General features: G+C 38.1%; 1 protein-coding gene across 6 annotated transcripts in view; it reads right to left on the bottom strand.

The window, feature by feature from the left end:
* Positions 1–6,062: 6,062 nt before the first annotated feature.
* Positions 6,063–26,322, bottom strand: part of mroh1 (maestro heat-like repeat family member 1) — a 35,093-nt gene continuing 14,833 nt past the window's right edge. For 4 of the 6 annotated variants that reach the window (XM_017472223.3, XM_017472198.3, XM_017472207.3 and 1 more), the window contains exons 16-43: positions 26,207–26,250; positions 24,743–24,884; positions 24,145–24,197; positions 23,926–24,033; positions 23,640–23,759; positions 23,018–23,140; positions 22,729–22,875; positions 21,495–21,521; positions 20,562–20,684; positions 19,634–19,713; positions 18,260–18,398; positions 17,540–17,635; positions 17,351–17,455; positions 16,594–16,729; positions 16,053–16,165; positions 15,454–15,606; positions 15,172–15,326; positions 14,900–15,065; positions 14,196–14,401; positions 13,016–13,153; positions 12,755–12,869; positions 10,380–10,526; positions 9,912–10,100; positions 9,046–9,195; positions 8,732–8,866; positions 8,201–8,303; positions 7,897–7,962; positions 6,063–7,430 (exon numbers count right to left, since the gene is read on the bottom strand). In XM_017472223.3, the coding sequence (XP_017327712.1) occupies positions 7,354–7,430; positions 7,897–7,962; positions 8,201–8,303; positions 8,732–8,866; positions 9,046–9,195; positions 9,912–10,100; positions 10,380–10,526; positions 12,755–12,869; positions 13,016–13,153; positions 14,196–14,401; positions 14,900–15,065; positions 15,172–15,326; positions 15,454–15,606; positions 16,053–16,165; positions 16,594–16,729; positions 17,351–17,455; positions 17,540–17,635; positions 18,260–18,398; positions 19,634–19,713; positions 20,562–20,684; positions 21,495–21,521; positions 22,729–22,875; positions 23,018–23,140; positions 23,640–23,759; positions 23,926–24,033; positions 24,145–24,197; positions 24,743–24,884; positions 26,207–26,250 (3,356 nt within the window). In that variant the 3' untranslated portion in view covers positions 6,063–7,353. Of the gene's footprint in view, positions 7,431–7,896; positions 7,963–8,200; positions 8,304–8,731; positions 8,867–9,045; positions 9,196–9,911; positions 10,101–10,379; positions 10,527–12,262; positions 12,411–12,754; positions 12,870–13,015; positions 13,154–14,195; positions 14,402–14,899; positions 15,066–15,171; positions 15,327–15,453; positions 15,607–16,052; positions 16,166–16,593; positions 16,730–17,350; positions 17,456–17,539; positions 17,636–18,259; positions 18,399–19,633; positions 19,714–20,561; positions 20,685–21,494; positions 21,522–22,728; positions 22,876–23,017; positions 23,141–23,639; positions 23,760–23,925; positions 24,034–24,144; positions 24,198–24,742; positions 24,885–26,206; positions 26,251–26,322 lie in introns of those variants that run through there. The other 2 variants (XM_017472229.3, XR_008396758.1) reach the window with 2 other exon arrangements.

Genomic DNA, 26,322 nt, shown 5'->3' with positions numbered 1-26,322 from the left:
TAAAGAGCAGTAAACAATAATAAATGAAACAAAATCTATATTTGGTGTGATGACCCTTTGCTTAAAAAAATAAAATAAAATAAAAATTAGTAGTCTGAGGTACAATTTGTGCACTTTTATTTGGAAAAAAAACTGATTATTTGGAAAATAATTTTTCTGGAGTTCAGTTCAGTTTTTCTGGAGACTGTCGCACTTGCTTCTTAGTTTTGACGCAAAAACCCAGCAGCCTTCAATGTTTTTTGTCTGAAAAGTTGTCTCTTATATAATATGCTGCTTTCTTTTTTTTACTGACATACAAAAAAAAATAAAATTCTGCAACATTTAATTTTGTGCTAGAAAACTAATGTTTGGAAATCTAAAAATTTTTGTGCTGACTCGATAATGTAGAAGTCATCAAATAAAAATCTATTTTTAAAAAAAAGTGTTCTCTCTGACAAACACAATAATTCAGTGAATGAATACAATAAAACTGCATTATAAGTGCATTAAAATATTGTTATTTTATAAGATGGCTGCAAGGACACAATTTCTCAAACTTTTTTTGCAGCACCCTGAGTATTCTATGTATTATTTCTACCACCAGCACTAGACATTAGACACTTTCGAGTGGCTGGTGTATTGGATGACAATTCATTATATTGTGCTTAATGTTTAACGTTTAAACTAACACACTGATACATTATCATTATTTTGTATTAATAAATATTACTAGCGATATTGTCAGCAAGCAATAATCAACTAAACCTTTTAAAAATGTCATGTTCAGACTGTCAAAAATACATTTTAAAAAGAAAATGCAGTGGAAGCCCCCAAAAAACTGTCTGCATCTTAAAGGTGATTTCTTTAAGATACATTTCCTTAAGAGAAAGAATCCAGGCAAATGCTTGCTCAGCATCTGGCACAGTAGTCTGGCACCAAACTCAGTTCTTTCTTATAAGAAATGGCCTTGTAGGATGTGTTTCAGCTAAAATGTTATTCATTGTAAAAAGGCAAGGAAAAAGAGAGTTTATTAAGCTAAAGACCAGCTAAAATATGCTTTGAGCACAATACAAACCATCTAAGCACACTGTAAATTAACATCTACTAAAGACATAATGGAAGTCCAATGAGACCTTTACAGTATGAACTTCACCACCTCAGGGCCCTGACTTGAACTAAAGCTGTGTTGGATGGGGAAAGCTGTATTGTCCATTACAAAGCTTCTAAGACTTTACCATCATGCTGTACACTTGTACACTCTTAGGAGGACCACATAAATATCTAATAATGCAAAAGAAAAAAGCTATGAGGTATGATTTAACGGAAATAATTTAGGTGACACAATTAGTACACAGACTGACTTAACCCTTACCACTGGAAATTATTATTATTATTTGTGGAATTAAAGAAAATAAAAGCAGGTACAAAACAAGATTGATCAGATGTTTCAATGTTAGATCACAGGGACCTGATAAACATTGACTCTAGCCACACACAGAAACCATTATATTTTACCATCATTTCTCCTGCAAAGTAGTGCATACTCAAACATTATCAAGGTGTAAATGAGTCCTAATCTCTATGCTAGAGAAGTCGATAGGATGCCTACAGGGAAGATCAACTTGATTACAGTAAAGGACAGTTAGACTGTCCAAGAGAATACTGCCTGTAAGCACACATACACGCCAACACACACGCGCACACACACACACATCATAGGGCCTCTATTCCCTGTTCAACCTCTAACCTTTAGAAACTAATCATTTAGGATTAAAGAATTTACTTGCCTGCGGATTAAAATGGCATATTCATGAAAAGTTTGACTTTTCAGTCCATTGAGTTTTCAGCGGATAAAAAACGGATGCAAATTCAGGCATTTCGTGACAGAATTTTGAGCTACATTTGTAGCTCGAGTTGAATGCTGAGGACAAATTTAAAAAGAAAATATGTGATCTAGGTCCATCTAGTGGTCATAGCTTACTTGTGTAGACCAACCTACACAGACAAAAATACACATCTACACTTTTATACAATGTTTTTTTATATGAAAGTAACACTCACATGACAGAGTTTAGTAAGGTTTTTTTTTTTTTGAGGATACATTATAGTAAATATGGATGATATTTTAACAGGTGACTACACAGTGCATATCTAGCATGCTTAAGCTGTACATTATATACTCATCTGCATGTTTACACTGCATGACAAATTTGCTCTACAGAAGCTTGTTCAAAGTTTTTTTTATTCTCAAATTATATTCAGTGTCATTATGTAAAGCAGGGGAAATGAGAAAATTGCTCTCATTTCCATATAAACACTGGCAGGGCATTTGAAGTAAAGCATGTGTGAAACTCAAAAAGAGACAGATAAACTCTGTGTGTGTGTGTGTGTGTGTGTGTGTGTGTGTGTGTGTGTGTGTGTGTGTGTGTGTGTGTGTGTGTGTGTGTGTGTGTGTGTGTGAAAAAAAAAAAACACTGCAAGATTAGCGTAGCACCAGTGGATGCAATTTCCCAAGTGATCACTAGCAAAAATGCAGTTTTCAGAGATAGCCATTTCAGTTCAGCATCCTGCATAGGCACATAAGCAGGAGCCCCTGGGGATTCCAGCACAATGCAGAATCCCATCCCAGAGTCCCATGCCCATGCCAAGGAAATCATGGTGAGTGGAGGCACAGCACCCCTTTCAGAAAATAATAATAATAGCAATAGTAATAAGCCTAGGAGATGCAAGAGAGATGCCATCCATGGTGATGTGATGCACAGAAATGGCCAAATACCATTTTAGTATAGATGGGGAGTTACCACCATCTAGCAGTCTTTGAAAGGTAGAGTCTTGGGAATTGGGCAATGCACCGAATCCAGCCAATGAGATGCACAGCATTTGCAGAACAGCTTTCACTAAGGCTAATATACTAAGGATCCATTGTGTTCAGGAGTGTTTTCTGGACTGTTAGGTCATTGTCCTCGGTTGTACATTCATTCAAAGAGGCCCATTGTGGTTAACCCGGCAGAAGAGGTCCATCTGCACCTTGACAAACCTTTCCAAAATCTGGCTTAGAATTTCTGGATACAGAAATGTGTGATACTTCACATCGTGTCCACTGCATAACTGTACAGCCCTATCAAAGGAGCTGCGGTCAGTTACGCGAGCAATGGATAGACCCATTAAGAAGAGTCTGTGCAAGGTGGAGAAAGCTGCTCAACCTTGTGCCACTCTGATTGACATAGCTCACTGTCACAACTTTGACTGAGCAAACCAACACATGGTGAGGTCTCAGGCCCGATGAGAAGAACTTGAGAGCCAGTGGACTGCCTTCCATTAAGGCTGGTTGACATGTCCTGATCTTACCCCAGTGTGACACACAGACACCCTTCGCCAGGCCCCTATTGCACTGCTCCCAAACCATAAAGGCATCTGTGCATCAACAGCAGGCTTATGGCCACACCCGACATGCTAGTGAACCCCATACAATTCATGCACAGTTAAACAGAGGACTATCCATATCCCCCTTAAAAGCTATCAATAAAATCTTTGCACTATGTAATAGTGAAGTTTGTCATGACCGGTACTATGAGAACAGGCATACATTAAGTGCTGTGTGTTTCATATCACTATTTAATACTACTTGGGCCACGGTCCAAGAGTCCGTCTCTGGCACTTTCTTTTTGTTGTGCTTAGCAGTCTTCTCTTTGTTTGGGTTGCAGGACATATTCTATAGCAAATCAGGAGCAAAAACTGCCAGCAGAATGTACGTTGGCATCGCTGTCTCGTAGTCAGACACTGCGTACCTAAGATGGTCAATGCCAAGGCAGTAAGCACATACAGTGGGGGAAATAAGTATCGAACACATTAACATTTTTTTCAGTAAATATATTTCCAATGAGGTTATTCATATTGAAATTTTCACCAGACTTTGGTATTAACTCAAGAAATCTGGACATGTAAAGAAATCCAAACAAGTCCATAAATGAAGTTCTGTGTAACATTGAGGATTGGCACATGAAAAAAGTATTTAACACGTTAACTGAAATATATTTAATACTTAGTGGAGAAGCCTTTGTAATGACCGCTTCAAGACACTTCCTGTATGAAGAAATTAATCGGCCGCAGTATTCAGGTGTGATTTTGGTCCATTCTTCTAAACGTCTTTAAATCTTCAGTTGGATTCAAGTCAGGTGATTGACTGGTCCATTCTAACACCTTGATTTTTTCCTCTGGAACCAATTGAGAGTTTTCCTTGCTGTATGCTTTGGATCATTGTCCTGCTGGAAGGTCCATTCATATCTCATCTTCATCATTCTGGTGGACGGCAGCAGATTCTTCTTAAGAATCTCCCAGTAAAGGGCTCCGTTCATCGTTCCTTCAATTATATGAAGTCTGCCAATACCATGTGATGAAAAACAGCCCCACACCATGATGCTTCCACCTCCAAACTTTACTGTTGGTATAGTGTTTTTAGGGTGATGTGCAGTGTCATTTCTTCTCCAAACATGGTATGTAGCATGACAGCCAAGAAGTTAAATTTTCCTCTCATCTGACCGAGCTTCAACATGCCTTTTCTTTAGTAATGGAGTCTTGCGGGGTGAGCGTGAGCAGTGGAGAGCATTGCCTAATGTTTTCTTTGTGACGATGGCACCTGCTGCATCCAAGTGTTTCTGGAGCTCTTTCCGAGTGGTCCTTGGCTCTTGGGCTACTCTTCTATTCTTCTGATTCCCTGGTCAGAGATCTTGTGAGGAGCTCCTGTGCGTGGCCGGTTGATGACGGAGTGATGTTGCTTCCACTTGCGGATAATGGCCCCAATGGTGCTTACTTGAAGATTCAGAAGTTTTGAAATACGTCTGTATTTGATTCCATCAATATGTTTCGCAACAATAAGGTTGCGAAGGTCTTGGGAGAGCTCTTTGCTTTTACTCATCATGAGATGTTTCTTGTGTGACACCTTGGTAATGAAAAGGCTTTTTATAGACCATCAGTTTACTAACACAGCTGATATTAATTTGCACAGATAGGAGGTATAATTACTTTCTAACTACAACATAGATTTCAGCTGGTTCCTTACTTTACTTTTTTTCTTAGCCTGTTCAATACTTTTTTCCTGTGTCGTTCCACTTTATTACACATAACTTTATTTATGGACTTTAATGTTGTGAATTCTTTATATTTCCAGATTTCTTGAGTTATTACTGATGTCTGGTGAAAATTTAATGTGAATAGCCTCATTGGAAATATATTTACTGAAAAAAATGTTGACGTATTCAAATACTTATTTCCCCCACTGTAGCTGGTGCCCATGTTGGCTTCCAAGGGATTCAGACACATGCAGCATGGCTCTTTTGGCCAACCACTAATTGGATCTATGGAGGAAACCCAACCTTAAGTAAAGAAAAACAAGATGTCTGCTGAGTGGAGAGAAAACAGTCACCAACAACATAGCTGCATATTAATGGAAATCCAGCTAATTTCACAGACTTGACAATAAACAGTGCATGGTATGGCAAAGGAAAGCCACTCAGCCATGCTAGAGGCATGTTAGTTACAGGCCTGTTAATCAAGGATGTGGAATATTCAGAGAAGACAACATAGAGGAAGAAAATGACCCAGCAGAGAGAAATGAGTGAGAGAAATTAGTGCTTCTTACTGAACGGAACTACACAAAAAAAAATTGAAGATCACAAAACCGATAAATGATGACTAATACAGGCTAGCAATGCTAATAAGGGAATACTGACTCATAGTGTAACATCGCAGAGCTCTGTATTGTTGGGGGAAGAAGAAAGAAGGGGAGGGGGGGCTATTCCCAGTTTTGGAGGACATGATAACTACAATGTAGGGTCCAAAAATTGTCTATAGTGTACTACTACATTGCTGACAAACTGTCTTCATTAAAAACCAACCGAGATGCATTTTAATATCCGTGATTCAAATTTAAGCTATTTTTTAGGAACTCAGCCTTGCACGACAGATTAACATTTAATGTTAGAAATAATATATGTGTTATCCATGTTAACAGACATGTAATACAGAACATACAGCTGCAATACAAAATGTACAGGAAATAAAATATCAGAATGAATACATAAGTGTTGGGTGTGCTTTCAACAACTTTAATGAATCAACCCAAATTCCATAATCATCCATAATAAGGTTTCTCAAAAAAATAAACAGAACAAAGATTAGAAAGATGTGAATGTCACAATCACCAAAGCAATTATCAACAAATCTAGACTCAGGTCAACAGGACTGTACCGTCAGTAACCGGCAATCTAAGAAGTCCAGTTCATCATTTGAATTGAGTTTAGAGTTCTTGGTTGGATAGCATACATTTCATAATAAACTATTCAGATTTTAGTTTTCATTTGTTGTAATGATACCCTGGATTAATAATAATAATAATAATAATAATAATAATAATAATAATAATAAAAAAAAAAAAAAAAAAAAAAAAAAAAAAAAAAAAACCCACCATGATAATTATTACATATAACATTCACACAGAAATCACAAAACCTGCTTCATTGCACTAGATTTATTGACAATTTTATTATTTTATCAAGTTATCAACAACTGTATTAAGCATCTCACTGCCCAATATGAAAATAGTACTGAGTTTCCACTGGCAGCAGCTGAATTGTATTAAAAATGGAGTATGAAACGTTCACTGTTGCCTCAGTTTACAATACTATATGTTACACAATTATAGGATTTTGGCACAGTTACGGCATGTCCTGTCAAATACAAGTTTGTCTACATGGTCTGCTTGGGGTCTAGAGGAAGCAGAACACAAACATGTTCACCTCGGTTGATGAGCTTCTAGCAATGGCTACCTCAAATACCTTAAGCTAGAAAAGACTAGTTCATTTGCTCAGCACACTACTCCTAACTGTCACTGTTGAGAACTGCAGCTTGTTGCAGCCTTATAACTTACTGCTATGTTTTAGTGCGGACACATCATCAGCCTACCAAAATAAACCATTCTGAAAAGAGAACAATAACGATGGGTATATTGTGTCAGCTCAGTCAACAGCAATTATAAACAATATCTAGGATGGACATTAAAGACAAATGATTTGAAATCTAATCTTTAGATGTCCAATATTTAAAGGGATTCAGGGAGCTTTACAGCTTTTACTGCCCACTACTTAATACAACCTTTTAATACAGATGAGTAGGGACACAATACAGAATTACTATTATATCTATATCTGCCAAAATTCTCCAAGGTTCTGGATTGACTTTACAGAGCTTCTATTTATCTTTACTTTCTACAAGTAGTGCACAGTCTTTGGTCACTAAAAAGAATTATTCAAGTACAACATATAGGTTGCCAACCTTTTTAAAATAACAATAATGGGCTAAGTTCAGGTGAGTCATTGTTCAGTGAAAGTGTCCCATGGCTTCTGCTGCCTTTGCTCGAACCAGGGGATCTGGATCCTGTAGCAGCATGACTAGAGCTAGGAGAGAAAAGCAAATAAAGTTGTTAATTGAAAAGCCTTGATGATCCAGTGATCAACAACAAGCATACCGTGTATTTATGTTTTCTTTTCAGCACATGAAATGCATACTTTAGTTTAAAGATTTCAATCCAGAAATTAACTTGCTTTCTCATTATTACTGCACGTGCATGCGTTTTATATTATGGCGCGTCATTGCCATTGTCCTCAGGTACTTTTTCGGACAATGGCAGACAGTGTTCTGGAGATCATTCTGATGCTATGATCATTGTACAGCGCTAATAATCAACCAATGTGTGTCAATATGATGATACTACGAGCAACTTCTGATCTACTGGAATACAACAGAAAAGTCATTAGTGTGCTAATATTTATAAAGGAGACCATAGTGAAGAAAACTAGTGCATGCCTCAAGTAAATGTTTGCAGAGCCACAGAGGTGATGTACTTTATAATATATTAGTTACCCTTAGTTACTATCCCCATGTTCATATGGGAGAAGTGCTCCTTGGGCAAATTTCCCAGTAGAAACCCTGAAATTGAAACACACACACACACACACACACACACACACACACACACACACACACACACACACACACACACACACACACACACACACAGAGATAGAGAGACACACAGACAGACAGAGAAATTTAACTTTAGACAGTAATAACTAACGTGTACAAACCTTGACAAGCATGCACAATAACATGTCATTCTGTTACGATAAACATCATCGATTTGACATCAGTACAGGGATTATCTTACCTATGAACATAGCAGCACTTGCTCGAATCTCTGCCCAGTTGCTCTTGAAGAACTGAATGACTGTGACATGGTAGAAATTCAGCATTCCTGGGAAGTCTTGAATCTTTGAGCAAACCACAGTGTATTTTAAATAAAGACTTTGATAGATAATACAGGAAAATGAAAGACAAATGCAAGCTGCAGTGTCACTGGCTCTGACTGTTTAAAGTAGGCGTATTCAAGGCATGTGTGTGTTGTATTTGCTCCAATTATGCAAAATAACACCTGATTTCAATAATCAGGCATCATTCCTAGCCAGATCCTGTTATAGCATGAAAATACCACACACCCATGATTTGAAACCATAAGAAATAAATTATAACCAGCATTTGCAAACACCCCAGTAGGATTCTGTTTACAATCATAATTTACTGAAATATAGAGTTAAAGAAAGAATGGACTGGCATCCAGGGGAGAAAAAAGGGTTACAGTACACAGTAATTTCTCTGAGCTCATAACACATTCATAAACGTGTCCGACAATGCAACTCACTAGGTACTTGACAAGGTCGTTGATGAATTCGCCATAGTGAAGACACTTCTCTTCATGGAGATGGTTCTGAAACATGTTGGTGATTTGTTCTGATCCCAAGACAGGAGCACACACACGCATGGCATATTTACATGCCTGGACAGACAGACAGACAGTCAGACAGACACACAGACAGACAGAAGGTTTTATCACTATTTTCACTCACTTTTGTCACTATTAATCAGTAAATTAGATATAGTAAACAGAAAAGTGTAAACAGAGCTGGTGGTGAAAGCATGTTCTCAAGCATAAACTCTGAGATACTGTACACCGACCTTGACGACCCGTGCACTTGGGTCACTGAGGTGCAGGAGCAGACTGACCAACACATTATGAATCTGGTCTTTAAAGACAGGTTCCCCTGAGCCAAACTTTGACAGGTTCCCCAACAGTATGATGGAAGCACAGCGGATCTCATCGTTCTCCTGCAGGATACAACACCAAAGCAGTAGGTCCATTTTTAATTCTAAGAGGCTTGTGGACTGAAATTGTGTTAGGCTGATTGTTTTTAGATTCCATGCTGTGCATTAAACTTTCTCACTGAAACTTATGAACACATGCAGAAAGGAATCTGTACTGTATGCCTGTTGCATGCAGTCAAGATTAAAATAACGTAGCTTAAGGTGACCATGTATTTAAATGATAGCTGACACATACATGTGAGTGATTGTAAGCAGAACGAATCCGTTTTAAGAAGCCAAACTATAAATAAGGCCATAAAATAACCCACAACACATGGTCCAAAAAATTATCACAGATCCCTGGAACCCAATTATCTTTAGCTTCATAAAGCTTCTATTCATAAACAGATTTGTAAAACATTTGAAAAGAAAAAATGGCAATCCTTTAAACTGATGTAACTTGACTTTTACAAGTTTTTCTCCACCTACATTAAAGGGATCCTTCTGACTCAAGTTGCTCAACTAGACAATTGTGCATTCTTGTTAAATAATTGTCCAAAATCCCATTTGGTATTATTCTAAACAGTATCATAACCTCAAGGAAGAACGCTCTAAAGCTGTAAGAAAGACAAAATAGGGCTCAACTACCTAATATACTGTATACTTGCACAGCCTGGTGAAAAAAAGCTAATATGTAGCACATTAATTCGCAGTAAAGCCTTTCTGTGTTTTTCACTCACGTTCTCCAGGAAGGGTTTAATCTTCATGAAGATGTAAACTACCAACATGTGGACATTCTTTTCATCCAGGTAGAGCAACACCTTGGACATGCCAGACATAGCCTCAAGAGTGATGAGCTTCCCTGGGTCGTCCTTCTCCTCCATCCCTGAACTCAAGGCTGCCAACAGCTCCTTAGCATATTTATTCACCTAGACATGGTGAAATGAGTATGTGGTGAATCATCAGACATTACTTTAGTGTATCGTACCTATTATTCTTGCATTACATTAATAAAAATGCTGATACAAATAAAATCTTGACCTCTAGCATAATTATGAAAGTATATAACTGACTGGCTACATGTTTACATAAACTGTACACGTCTCCTATGGGATCTAGTCGTTACACAATTATACTGTCAGCCATTTTCCAACATGATAAATATTTGTAGCCTTTCTCAGCCCACAATGTAGATCAGGTTCTAGTACCTTCTCTGGCGAGCCAATGGCAATGTTCCCTAGGCCTCTGATGGCCAGCATACGGACAGTACAGCATGGGTCTGAAATCCTCTCCATCATGTTGTTCATCAATACATCAATCATCCTCAACTCAGTCACCACATGATGGTTAAGCAGCTTGAGAGTGAGTGAGAGAGAGAGAGAGAGAGAGAGAGAGAGAGAGAGAGAGAGAGAGAGAGAGAGACACGTCATTGAGCTTTGAAGACAAGAAGTTTCCACACTGAGCCATTCTCGTTCATATTTTAGACCTCTTTGAAACCCTTTACAACTGTGGACATCAATTAGTTTAAAAAGGGCCTAAGTGTCAATTATTCCAAATGGCATCTAGTAGGGATGAGCGATATCTTATTGTTTGCAATATACCGGTAGAAATTCTCCCCACAATAATAATTAGTCTTCCCATTATAATAACAACGATAAGGCCTAGTTGATGATGCATGTGTGTGTGACGATCTGCGACCCATTCACAGCTCATGTGCAAAGCGGAAAAATAAATACGGCGTAAGGCGGACGTGAAGCTGAGGAGGAGCTTATCGCTAAATGAGGAGCTACCTCTACAATCCGGAACTGGTTTGGTTACAGAAAGTCAGTTTTACTTTTAGATCAATGTTTGTCAAGATCACAGCTATCACCTGTAGCTAAAAACAGTGGTACACGGTACTATATCGTCACTGATATTGTCATCGCAATAAATACCAGAAAATATTGTGACATAGTTTTAAGTCCATATCGCCCATCCCGAGCATCTACTATAATTTCCCCCACTCTCACATTCTCACTTAGACTAAACAAAATGTTTATGAGGTCTTACAGTACTTTTACAGTACAGAGTATGGCCTGCACCGCAAGCTCAGGAATTATTGACACCCTTTTTAAAAATGGGTAGAAAAGGTTATGGAAATCTGTCTGGCCTTAATGCTTGGCCTCAATCTTGCTTGTTTGGCCTGCTTAAGTGTTTCTAAACAATCAAGTGAACTTAAAATATAAATAGGAATGTTTTGGTTACATTATGTTTATTTCTAGAATTTCTAGGGGTTCCAAAAATTGAGACATGTAGTTTGGTTTAAAATTTTTACATTTGAAAATGTTTTTTTTAATCACATTTAACAGTTAGATTTATCTAAAGTAGGCTAGATGTCAACACACATCTTATTTGTCAGAACAACAACAACAAAAAAAGGTTGATTTGCATTTGAAAAATCCAAAAACTCTGTTGTGGTGTTATTTGTCTATGGGTTGGTTTCTATTTGGGAGATGTCACACAAAAATATTTTTAAAGCTTTAAAATGCTGTGATGAAAACATAACTTAACTGTAATACTCTATTTCAATTTCAATTGCAACCAAACAACGGTGAAAAACACTTTGACAAGAAAAACACTGTATTTATGCATTTGCCTCCTGTACAACAAATCAACAAACTGGAAAACTGTTCCAAATCAACTACGGAAGAGCAACAAAATATAGATGGACTGAAGGGTACAGTCTCTTAATAGGGTACTTCTCCCAATTTAATTTTGGAAGATAAAATCATGACATACATACTTGACATGAAATACTTTCATTTTCCTTTGTTTTATTTATTTATTTATTTTAAATTGCAGTTACATAATTTCTGCACCTTGTGCCCTACTGGTTTTTGTTAAGTATGATTATCAGACAAAAGAATGATTTAAAAAAATGGTCATTCTTAATTGGTGTCTGGTATACAAGAAATACATGCATCATATTACAACAATATAATATACTGGCATAATATAATATATCATTATGCAAAGCATTTTAATCTCAAAAAGTTAATCTGCTAGAAATGATCTACACATATTTTTAATCCATAATAATTTTATCACTTACATATGCTCAGAATGTTGAGCCAAAATCACTGAAAAATTGAGGCAATCCATCCATCCATCTTCTACACCGCTTATCTTACAGGGTCATGGGGAACCTGGAGCCTTTCCCAGGGAGCATTGCGCACAGTGCGGGATACACCCTGGACAGGCTGCCAATCCATCGCAGAGAACAATCACATACACATTCACACACCACGGACACTTAGGACATGCCAATGAACCTACCATGCCACTGGGGGAGGAAGCCGGAGTACCCTGGAGGAAACCCCCGCAGCAGAGGGAGAACACGCAAACTCCACACACACACACGCACACACACACACACACACACACACACACACACACACACACACACAGGGCAGCGGCGGGAATCGAACTCCCAACACTGGAGGTGTGAGGCGAATGTGCTAAACACTAAGCCAACGTGTGCCCTAAATTGAGGCAATATTAAGTTAAAATCTATGAACACAAAAGACATCTGCAAAGCTCTTACCTCAGAGAAGAAAGCTGTGACCGTAATTCTCTGACACTCATAGATGTTGCTGAGGGACGGACACAGGCTCTCCACTATAGCCGGTATTCGTGGACCTGCATGCTTCGCCATCGCTCTGTCAGAGACAAAAATACTCAGGGTTCATACATGACATTTCTAGTGACTTTACGTAACATTATTAATTACTCATTACTGCAATTTGGCCAATTCAAATAAACAAACGTATCAAAAGTCAATTATAAGGGCTTTAACGCCACATACCTGGAGAGGAGAGTGACCCCCGTTGTATGCTGCTGAGGGTCCTTCATCTTGTCCCACACGGCACCTTGGTCTAGCACCTTTTCTACAACATCCAGATGAGCTCGAGCCAGTAGGATGTGCAAGGCTTCAACTGCAGTACTGTAGGGGGACACACACAAAAACATTTCAAACTGTGCCAGTGACCTTTTGTTTAATACAAAAATGTATATAAAATATTCATGCTCTAGCTGATAATTCAAACTGATGCACTCCAACACAGCTGATTAACAATATTTCCATTATAAGCATTTTCTCAGAAAGAGCTCAAAAACAACCAACAGGCTATCCACACATACTGTATGTTTCATTCACAATGGGGTCTTTTAAATGCTAAGGTGAAAGAATAAGTAGCAGTCAATATCAGATTCCTTTTGTTCAATTCCTGCTGACAGGCATGTCTGCAGAGTTATCTGTCTGTTTTTTTTTTTAAACATCTGAGACTTGGGTTGTTTGCAGTCATGTGTACGCCTAACCTCAGTAACACCCAAAATCATTTAACTTTTTAAATTAAAATAATACAGTTAAAATCATTTAACTTTTTTTTTGTTTGTTTGGTCATCTGCCAATTCCCACCCACCTACTAGCTCTCCCCATCATACAATAGCTACCCGTGAGGGAGAGTGAAAGCTAATACATGCTTTCTTCGAGACAAGTCAGCCAACCACATCTTTTCAAAGCTGCTGCTCAGCCTGCATCACAGGGCAGTGTAACACACTCGGAGGAAAGAGCTATCTGCCATCAGCTATCAGCATACATGAGATGACAAACACCCATGATTGGCTAGTGTTGCTGTGACTGACCAGGCAGACAGAGCTTGCCATCCGTCCCTCTCAGACAGAATGGCCAATATTGCTCCCAATTTGGCTCCTGTCTACAGATGGCTGTGGCATCATCAGGATTCAAACTTGCAATCTCCGGATAATAAGACGAATGGCAATGGATTGTTTTTACATCCCTCCAGCTGTTGGTTGTCTGAACGTATGATATGCTTGTCAAGATTTATTTATAGTCCTGATCATGCTCCACATTAGTTGGGCAAAGCAGAAAAACATCTTTACAAATTAGTGAACTAATCTGAACAAGCTACAGAAATTAAAAGATTGGAAATCTAGTTATCCACAGTGACACTGGTGTGACTCACCCACAGACATCAAAGTTGGCGATGGTGCTTTTGCTGGGGCTTTTGTTTTCTGCTCGGATACTGTTGCTGTTAATGTCTTTGGGCAGCTGAACCCCAACACTGGAGCCCATGCGCACCAGCAGGGCACTGAACAGCTGTGGGAACAGACTGACCACAGCTTCCTCAGTGTGTCCATTCAGCATCATCTCACGCAGGGCACATGTCATCTACACACACAGTTAATGACATGCAGTCATGAAGCCAGATATAATGATAATGATAATGTTTGCAAACAAGCATGATTAAAACAGAAATATGACTGCTCTGTATATTTACAAGGTAACAAGATTTTAGATTTTTATAGGCAGATTGACTGCATTTATCACTGTTTTATTAAAATGGCCCCTCCCCTGAGATGATATTTGCACACAAATAGCTAAAGGCATGTCACGTTTTTAATGTACGGATGTCAAAACGTTGATCAAAACCAGACTTTTGACCAGTTTCCAGAATTACACCACAGGAACATCCAATGGTTTTTCCAGACTGCCACACATATGAGGCCATGACAGTCTATCAGCAACCCCCTACTGGAGTTCTTTTAAAAAAAAAAAAAAAAAAAAAAAATTGCTACTGATGTACTAATTAGCAAAATTCAAACATGGCTGATTCTAAATGGTATCAGTGGAGAAGATGGATCCAAACACACCAAGAGAGTCACTCACCGCTAACGGTTGACTGGTGGCCACCTTGGTCATGCCTGGTTTCAGTATGGACTCTTTCTTATCCACATAGGGCACAATGACATTCAACTTCTCGATGATCATCTCCATGATCTGCCGGGCTACAGTGCTGTCTGCTCCCAGAGCGATCCACATCTCACTGGTCCAACTGAGGAACAACACACATACATTTCACATTCAGTCTGAGAACATGCTTGCCTTGTAAAAAAAGATTACACACACCATAATGGGAAAACAGACTGAATATTCCGTACCTGTCGAAAGGAAGAGGATATGAAAGGAGTGTGTTGATGACTGTCTGCAGGTGTTGTGTGGCGAGGATCAGGATAGACTGTGCGACTGCAACCTTCACCTGCTCTTCAGAGATGACCTGTAACCGAATGTGCAGTACCTCCAACATCTCTGGCACCTGACACACAAACATGCAGAGGAATGAGGAGTGAACTGCAGAGTAGTTGCTTGCACTCATTAACACAACTTACAGAGGGAAAACATTTAAGACTAGCAGTTTTTATATAACCTGTAAGTATCATTACCAGGTCTTGCAGCATTGCCCCTCTGTTTTTGAGCAGTGTGTTCAGAATGACACTAGAGGCTCTGGAGCAATTGGACTGGGAGTCCACCAAACCTTCAAACAGCACGAAGATCAGTGTGTTTAGCTGCTGCTGAGGCAGACGTTTACTGATGATCTGCCGCAAGACAGAGAGACAGAAACTAGCATCATAAATATGCCATGACTCATGCAATCTTAACAAGTCAGGAATGTGATAATGATTGCATAATTGGACACGTCATCATCGCTGCTCCAAGACTATTGTACCATTCATCATGATTATCAGGCAATTGGGTCATTTTTGGTCTATTAAGGAAGGGGCAAGTAATAAAATCACTACACATGGATATGCCAATGAATTTAACAGCAACACTGATTTCACAAACAGTATGTTATTTTATTAATGGTATATATTAGCTTTTGTTTTCTACTAGCACACTCTACCTTACAGTGCCAAAGCTCATATTAAAAGAAAACAAAGAATATTAAATAGTCTTGAAGCCACGAAAACCTTTTTCCAAAAAATGGAATTAATAAATGTGTTAGTGTTGTATTAATAGCATGATATACAGTATTTCCTACCTTCGTGAGTTCAGAACAGGTTCTATAGAGGACTGAGGGGTCAGGGTCATTCAGTTTCTCTCTCAATGTTAATAAACTTTCAACGGACTCATCTTTGTGGTCCAGTGAAAAGCCTGAGGAGCACAGTATAGGCATGAATAAAACAATGTTAGGGGGTGTCAACTGTATTTTACTCACATACAAAATCGTAGTCAATGTCCATGGCCTAACGTACTTATACTTAAGCAAGAATTTGGAGCTTGAAGCTTTAAAAGTTTGATGTAAAAATCCATGTCATGGAACTGCATTTAAAATAACTTAATGTATTCCCCAGATTGATACCAAATCCTCTAATTAATGTAACTGTTATATGGTCAAGTAAAAAAAAAGTCAAGCCTAATAAATGTGCTGACACAGAAATAAGCAAACAGTGATAAGTGAAGACACAAAGAAGTCCAAACATGTTGGAAAGACTGTTGAGCTAATTATCAATAAATACAGTCAGTCAATCAGTATTAAGATTAAATAATACAGGGAGCATTGTTATAATATAGGATGTTACCTTCATAGCGCAGCTGAATATGTAAGAGTGAGTAAATGCAGTCTATGGCAGCCCTACGCACCGCAGCACTGGGGTCCGTACAGCGTGGGGCCAGACGCCCCAACAAAGCTCCAAGGTTATGGAATGTCACTAAGGTCTGCACAAAAATTCATATGTTTTCTTTGCTTAAAAAAATACAGGCTATGAAGTCATGAGTGAATAACAAAAACTGGCTAACCAAAATGCTCAGCATCATCAAAAAGCAAAGCACTACCAGTACCATCTGCTGCACCACTACTTTTGATGCTCTACCTTACTGAAATAGATATTTTTCATAGTCTTAAATACATTTTGATAAAGGCTTATGGTTGGAATTTGAAAAAAAAAAGAAAAAAAGACATTAATGTCCATGTTTTAATTTATTTTACTTGTTTGTGACACTTTAGTACTTTTAATTAAAGTGAAATTGTTTCCCCATAAACACAGTTTTCATTTCAAACTTCGGAGAAGCAGTTTGGAGCTAGTGTGACCTCTAAGAAAAGCCTCCTGGGTGATGCTTTCTCATGAATCTGGTTAAGAAGATGCCAATTGTGCGTAAAGTTTCATCAGGAATACCGTTTAAAATAGTATTTATAATATAAAGAGTTCTCATTTGTTTAACACTTGTCTTGGTCACTGCATAATGTGTGATTTCACAGTGTTAATAGTAGCAGAGAGTAATATAATGGTAAAAATGAAGAAAACCCAAACTTTCGATAGGTATGATTGTATGCCACACCTTAACACTGAGACTGTCCAGGTAGAACTGCAGCATCTCGGCTGCAGTCCTCACTGCTCTCTCACGCTCATGGTCCTGTTTGGAGCTCAACCAGCTCTCTATATGCTGGGAGGGAAACAAAGCACTCAAAAATGAGGGTTTAATAAATTTAAGACTCACATAAGATAACGTGTGTGGAATTTTGCTTACCTTGAACATAGTCTGAATACCATCTGGACTTAAATCTCCAGCCAGAACACTGCACAACAGTTCATGAAGGGCAGTGAAGGTGTATCCATATAAGACCTGAAAAAAAAGGGCTGTTAGCTGCTGAAACACATCTGGATTCCATCATATGACCCATTTCTTATAGTAGTGATGGCTTTTTAGAGGAAACCACTATAACAAAATGCACACGATTGTGGTACACTGGTCTCAGACGTGTTAAAGTGATACATGCTGTACTATATAATTAGATTTTGGCGTATATAATAGTTCTAGGAAACCAGATCCAGGTTAGTTATGATTATACTGGACAGTTTTGCAGATATCCATGACAAATGGTCATTTCTGAACACTTCTGAATCCTGTGTTGGTTTAAGAGTTTGACTCATTTACTTTGGAAAAGGCAGAAAATGTTCTTGTAAGCATGACCATTTTCCCCAAAACCAATATAAATCACCCGACGACGACTCTGCTTTAAAGTGAATCTTTATGAATGACATGAAAAAATAAAATCACTGTGGTTCTTCAAAACTATTTTGCTTCTGCCCATCATTCATATTTTAGAAATGTGCACTTTCCAAAATAATATGCAAAACTATACTCAACCAGAATAACTGCACCTACCACTAACATGATTATTTTCTAAAAACAGTGGAGGAAATTCAAGAATGTGCATGCGTCTGTCAGCCAGGATTCATTCCTCACCTCTCGTTCCTTGGGGTCAAGAACCTCTTCGTCTTTGGCTTTTTCCACCATTTCTAATGTAGGAAGCCCAAATACCCCATTGATGCACGTTTTCAGCATTTCGAAAATTTCATTTTCAGCCAGTGGTGGATTCAAAGTACTGAAACATTGAGTGAAGTTTATTTTCCAAAGTATTTGTTGTAATGTTAAAAATAAAAAAATAAAAACAGAGAAAAGTTCTATCTCCAACCTCAAAGTTAAATTTGGATTTATAAGGTTCCATCTGCCAGCCAATCATCATCCAAGGTGAACAGTGGCCTTGGCCAATCATACATGTTCTACACTATATGTCCAAAAGTTTGTGGACACTTTCATGTTCTGGGAAGGCTTTCCACTAGATTTTGGACTCTGGCTATGTGAACTTGCCCATTCAGGCACTGTGGTCTTTCTAATTGCCTCAGCATTTTGATAATGTAAATTTGACATAAACTTAAAGAACAGCTCATGTTGAGCTGTAAATACGGATTTCAGAAATTAAGGGTTTTATTTGCTGGAACGTCAAAAATGTCGATCTCAGAACATCTCTTCATATAATACTAAGCTTATAAAATACTGAAAAATAGCAGCCTTGCAAAAAATGTTAAAGGTTATTTAAGCACATTACTACAATTACTGTGAAACGTAACATCAAAGCTATCTGCTTGTTAAGTCGTGACGTAACGAACTTCAGGTAATACTGTTTCTGGGTACAAGCTTCTACTGCGTTGGCGGACGCTCTCGTATTTTCAACATGCCACAGCATAACCTGCAAAAGTGTCATCTCAGACACTCTTTGGCTGCAATTTTGTCCGTTTTCAGTGTCATCGCCCTTTTCCAAGCGCACTCCATGTCGGTGCAGAACATTTTCCTCCAAACAAATCAATAAAGCTTCCATATAATATGACGGCATATGCACTTGCCAATTGGACACTAGCAGGTGTTGTATTTCACTGACTGACCCTCAACGTACACCTATATTGAAAACAATTTAACTCTCACCTTAACATTTCTAAAAGACACTGCCAGTGCTGTGTTTATATTAGCAAAACGATACGTCTGTAGCTAGCCAGGGTGGCAGATCATTATATGTCAACTAGCCCAACAACATTATCCCTCCAAAACCTGGCTGGTCCATATTTAGTTTTTCCATCTTCGTTTACGTCCAAAGTTATAGCTGTTGGTTTTTTGGGGGGTTTTTTTAGAAATACTTCAGCCAGATCATGGCATATCATCTTTAAGTGTCAACTTTTGGGATCTGAAGGAAGGTTTGGACTCAGAAATGGCTTCATGCCACGTGGTGACGTCAGACTTAACAAGCAGACAGAAGAACACTGGCTTTGCTGCCTTAAAGGATACTTGAGATTGGCACATGTCGTCATAACAAGGTGGCGCACCGGAGTACGCATGGCATCGACTGGTTCCGCCTTGATGAAATCCTATCAAAAAAGATTTCTCTAGTTAGACTAACATTTTGAAATTGAGTGGCTCAATTTCACAGTACAATGACAGCATTTTATTAGAAATTGTTCTTTCTAAACCTTGTATACAATAAGGTGCGAGGTTACTAGATACACCAGTCATTTTCACGATTATACATTCCAACAAGTCAAAAACCTTGTGACTGCACTCTGTGGTACAAATCAGGCAGACTAGTATTTCTAGCATTAATTAACGTTCAGCTGAGAGGTGGAACAGTTAGCGCTAGTTGTGTAGGTTCTAGCCTAATAGCATCTAGCAGCAACTTTTTACTCACAACCATTTCAAGAGTTTACCATTTAAGAATAGTACAAAAAAAAAATCTGAAAAGCTACCAGTGATGGTGATTATATGGATGAAAACAGCTTGTGAAACTGAAGTCAAGGGAAAATTCAGTAGCTTTCCCAGCTCTGTATTTCAACCATATCAGACATCTTGGGAATGACATGGAAAGAGCGGCATCCAAACTGCAGAAACTGTTATTTGCAACACAATTATTTCCACATTGTACATTTCTGCACAATGCATTCAGCATCCACAGGTATGTATGTAGCCATATGTTTAAACATCGTTTTTTTTCTAAATGCCAAGAAAGTGCACCACACTACTAGATACCCAATAAGCTGGCAAACAATACTTCAATAACTAAGTGTTCTGGATTGTAACCCATTTTGTTCATCAATCTATGGGAAAACTCACTCACTGGCAGGTTGATAAAATAAATTTCTTATTTCCTGCATCAAACCAATAGAGAAATTCTATGAGCTTCGTGATCAAGTGTTCAACTGATGCTACAGAAGTCACACACCATCATTATTCCCATGAGTTCTTGCTTGCGGGTGAAGACGTATCCCTGTTTGTGAGTGCAGGTATTAATGGCTTTTGCAATCAGGCCAATACTTTGAATTAGACTCAGCTTCATGGTGAGGTCCTGTAAAGATTTCAAACACAGAGAAAGACAAACAAAGACTTAATTACAAGGTTCATCACTTTACACACTACTCTTTAAGTAAGCCATTCTGTATTAGTATTTGAACCAAGACCACATCAGGGTGCCATAAAATGATATTTTTCATCCAACAGGTTAACTCCGGTTTCATCTTAACACACCCAAAGTTTAGCTAAAGAAAAGTCTGAAGATGGACACTATGGATTCAAATAGACTCATAACTTGGGAGTACTTCCAATTTTGAACAAAGCAATTTCAGCTGAACAGACTGTTCTGAATCTGAGGTACTAATATAAATCAACTAGATATAGAGGCAGAAAGAACAAATCATAACCCTCAACCTCAAAATTGTTAGTGGAAAGACAGATTAAGTAGGTTGTTTTAGGAAAAGTTTGAGGAACCATAGAAGTCCACAGAATCATCAGTGTGAGGATTTAGTAACAGAAAGTATTCAGTGGGTTAGTTGACAGAGATTCATTCTTAAGCCTTCTGAACTTCTCAAAGCCACAGAACTATGTTTACCGAGGCACCAAGAGGAGATCTACAGATAATTCAGTACCTCACCTTCTCTAAATAAACATCTAAAAGGTCTTGAGGTTTAAAATTTCTCTGCTCTGAAGAGACTCATTTACAAAGACACAATCAAAATGTTTATTTTTCTCACTCTTTTCTTTTTTGAGAAGTTCAGAAGTTCATGTTCCTTGAATTTTCATTTAAGGCCTCGAGAGAAAAGACAAAAGGTTTTAGTTGATTCTGTACAGGTCAGAGAAAGAAAGAGGCTCCTTATGGTACCTTTGTCTCTACTTTAATTCCAAGAACCTGTATAACATAAAAGTAATGTTGGAGTTTAATATACAACACAGTACATCAGGGTAACACACCACATTTCCACACACACACACACCTAGATATCCACTCTACTTTTAATACGACAATAATCTCCGTATAATCCAAGATTTTAAAAATGCTAGTTTAACTTTTACTGCAACACTGGAAAATCTTTTGATGAAAACATTCATTATTCTAATTTCTTTGGCTACTGTAAGTACACATACCACATCTATAGACAGATAATTAATAAGACCACTCATAAGAGTAAGAAAAAAGGAAAAAAAAAAATATATATCATCCACACCTGGTTTAAATGAAAGAATGGAAAAGCCATTCTCCTGGTCTTCGAATAGTCAAATATTAATAAACTAAATAACTTTAATTATCTGAATGTGTGCAGAACTGATTTTAATAACAAAATCTGGTTAGCAGAGCAGTCTGACCTTGCTGCTACAACACAATCTCTGTAATCTCTTCTGTAAACGATTTCTTCAGAATAAATTCACTGACTTATTTTTAAGGGATTGGCTGATATCACTGCAGTGAGTCTAAGCATAATGACTACTACAAACTTCAAATCAAACCAGGAATGAAGTGCACCGTTGTTTTTTGTAACTTTTTGAAACGGTTTAGCCTTGCACAATTTCAAATCAGGCCTTTTAGAGGACTCTACCTCAGTCAGGATCTCACTGACATTAGGTCATTCAGGGTGAGTGCCAAGCTAAGCATGGCTGCTTCTCCAGCAGACACTGGTTTTCAACTACAATACAAAACCACAGAAGTTTTTTTTGTTCCATTTAGGAAAGAATTACGACTCTGAGGTGTATAGTGGTCTGACTAACTTTTTTTTTTAACCAATCATTTTTTTTAAACAGTGTCTAATGGAGATTTTGAATCAAACAGAATGTTGAAATAAAAATATAAAGCAAATCTTCATGTAATTTTACACCTTGTTTGAGCCCTTTCACTAACATAACAAACCTTATTATATAGAATATATTTATGAGTTTTAAAGAGTTTATTTATAATTCATTTATCTAATGTGTTAGATAAAGTGTTGGACAGGGGATATGATTGAGTAAGGAAAGTGCCTGCGCATGTAAGAGTTTGAATATCAGTCAATGTGTCAAGCTTTTTAATGCTAAATAATGAAAAGAACCATCCCAACATAATGTGTAGCTCCTGTTAATTCTACCTTGGTGTTAAAGAGCTTGGTGATGTTGCGGAGTATGTCGTTGTCGAGACGAATGAGAAGCTGGTCCTCTGGAGCATTCAGAGCCACGTAGCCATAACACAAAATCAAAGTGCTCTTCATCTTCTCTACATCCACATCATTCTTATCCTGCTTGACAAGACATCCATAAAATGCAACATTAGCAGTAATGAGAACAGTAATAATAATAACCACACATGTCTGTGAGCCCTTTATTGATTTGTTTGAAACATTTTGGTTTCCTTTCACCAGAGAAGCCAGTAGAACTTACTTTGAGCAAGCTGAATATCCCAGAGGCTTTCTTGAAGGCATCAGATTTCCCAAACTCGTCAAGCTTGGCCAGAGTGCCATCCAAATGACTGCTGGCACAAAGCCCCACAGCCATCGCTACTCCCTGGGAAACCAAATCACTCCCAGTTATTCTCATTATTACATATTAGTAGATTTTAAATGGTTGTTTAAGTATCCAATTTCCAAGCAGTGGTTCCAGTGCAATCATCAGTATGTATTCTTCTGCAATTAGGAACCACTGGGCTGCATTCTCTGATCAAATCTCTGTAATAAAACCATACTGCTGACCAGCCCTGAGCTTAGCCATGACCTCCCTTTGCAAATTAGCAGTGAGCTTTGAATACATTCTTGTCACAAGACCACATTTCTCTGAGCAGTCCTGATAGAATGAAACAAACAGTGAAACCATGTGCCTTTAATTGGATGCTCAAACAGGAAACTGCACTAAAGGTCACGTCAAACAAGTGAGCAGACGAGCCTATGACTGAGATTACAGCATCTGGAGTGTTTAAGACGATAAATGAGAGGCCGGAGAGATGCTGGCAGATAAAAGAGGTGAAAGCAAACAGAGCAGTGTGTGTAATGTGTTTTCTTTGCCGTACCGCTCTCTCGGTGGCGTCGTTATGGCGGGTGCTGATCAGAATCTCCTGGAGCTGTTTTCTCACCAGCTCCTTATTGGAGGACTGCTGCAGAGCCACACCGATACACTTATACAGGAAGCTCTAGAGAGGGTATTGAGCGTATCAGATTAAATGAGCCGAGAGACTGCTGGAAACAACGTGTAAATATTTTTAAGAGCGCACTCCAGAACTGACTTTGTACAATCCATTCATAATACATAAATCTCAACATATAGTCAGAATTGAGTTTTACTTTACTAATACAGACCTTCTCCTCCAAAGAATGGTTGTAGGTTGGGAGATATCGAGTTGCCTCAACCACCAGCTGACAGCTCCACTGGCCATCATCAATGGCTACCAGAGTTTTAGACAGGAACTTTTCCCAAGAGAGCAACATAATCATCATATACCACAGATCGGTACGTCAACAAGAAGCAAAATGGTATAATTTCTAAACACACTATACAGACTTACTACGGCTACTTACCAAAAGGAGGCTGTCTTCCCATTTCTTTTTGTCAAATGCTTCTGGTGTGGATTCTGATGATGAAAGTACGATTGGTTTTGTGAACGAGAACGGTTCATTACGGCTTGAGTAGCAAAAAATCTGGCTTACATCCAGCATCAAAAAAGAAGGCGATTTAAACCATATAATTTTACAAGAATGTTAGGAAATGTAAAATTTTCCTCATTAAAATGACAAAGGTTCTCTTGTTGACACGTCTGGCAGTCATATAAGATCACACAGGAATCCATTTGCTTTTGGAGAAATGAGTGCTTTTAGCTAAGGCTTCACTTTAACAGACATTTTGAGAATACCTTGTAAATTTACATGTCCTTAGTTGGGGGGGGGGGGGGGGGGGGACAACTGAAGCAAAACAAAAAAAAAAAGTGTATAAGTGATGTTAAGTGAGTGTTTCATTGTGAATAGGTCTAAATCATTTAGTGTCTCATTAAAAAATGCATTAGAGCAAGTGCAGTTCAAGTCAAACTGTACCAAACTGGAGAAGATTTGTTAACTAATTATTTGCATTGTCTCTTACTGACACTTTCAGACACAGCCTAGGTGAAACTTGAACACTGACCTTCAAGATAACTAAGGAGTCTTGGGACCTCGCTCTCCCATAGTGCTTCTACTTTAGGGTTAATGTTGGGACTGATGGCATTCAGAAGACTCAGAGAGGGTGTACCATGACCTCGATATGAGAATGGGAAATAGGCATTCACCTAGGAAACATTTTATCAATGGTCACAGACAGTTTAATAATGGAAATGCAATAAATCCATGAGTATAAATAACCTTTTTTACAATGAAGGCACATTCATGTTTTACATACTGTAAGTATAGACAGTGTAGATCATTAATGCTGAAATGACAGAAGGCTTAAAAATACTGAACATAAAAGTTTGCTGCCTTTATCTGCCGAATTCCATACTTCATTATTTAAACTCTGGACAAAAAATAATTAAAGCACAGGAACAGTCAGCGACAGAATTTTTGGCACCCTTGGTCAAGATGGGTAAAAAGGTTACAGAAGAAATATCTTTGTGGTTAATTAGCTTAAACTCAAACAGAAAATGTGAAAGAAATCTTTAATTGAAGTAAATCTATTTCTAGGAATTTCTCTCAAGGGATTGGGATGGCCAGGAGAAAAGTATGATTGTGTGGTTAGTGATTTGGATTGCTGTCCTGATGGAAGATCAAACCACAACTCAGTTGTAACTTCTTGTCAGAGGCAGCCAGGTTTTCATGGCTACTTCATAGAGTCCATAATGTCATGCATCCTAACAAGGTTCTGTGCCTTTGGAGGAAAGAAATGGGTTCTATGTTCATTTTGGTCTCATTACATTTGTGTAGTTTCCATTCCATGCTGATAAATTACTACGGAAATTTGGCCAGGCACCAGTTCATATTTATATCCTTATCAAATACAAGGTCATGGATGATCATTATTAGGCTTCTTATTTTTGCCAGTATGAAACAGCCTCTAGCAGACCACAGCAATAATGTTTCAATAAGCTTTTCAATAATTGGTGGGTAATGTACACTCAATGAGCACTTTATTAGGAACACTAAACACTATACTAATACTGGATAGGGCCTCCATTTTCTTTCAAAACAGCCTCATTTCTTCGTGGCATGGATTCCAAGTCATGTTGGAAGCATTCTGGTCCATGTTGACATGATTACATCACGCAATTCCTGCAGGTTTTTCAGGTGCACTTTCATGCTGTGCACATCCCAAATGTGTTCTATTGGATTCAAATGCGGTGACTGGCAAGGCCACTGAAGAATGCTGAACTCATTCATGTTCATGAAACCAGTCCGAGATGAATTTTCCTTTGTGACATGGTGCATTATCATGCTGAAAGTAGGGAAGGATTTCTTTAATTCCTTAGAATAAAATAACTTTTATTATATCAATTATAGGTTTGATTTGTCTCTTATTTACAGTCTGAGTTTAAGTGAATTAATAACTCTGACATTGTTTATAACCATCATTATCCACAGTGCCAATAATTCTGGAGATGACTGTAGATTCACTTACCAAAAGCCTTATCATTAGTATATATGGAGAGGGAAGATTGGAACCTACGGAGAAAAAATGGAAAGAAAAAAAATTAAATAAATACAAAAGAGAGTTAGAAAAAGGGTGGACAAGGG

Source organism: Ictalurus punctatus, chromosome 1 (assembly GCF_001660625.3).
Source record: "Ictalurus punctatus breed USDA103 chromosome 1, Coco_2.0, whole genome shotgun sequence".
Taxonomy (NCBI): Eukaryota; Metazoa; Chordata; class Actinopteri; order Siluriformes; family Ictaluridae; genus Ictalurus; species Ictalurus punctatus.
This window is presented reverse-complemented; position numbering and strand designations above follow the sequence as displayed.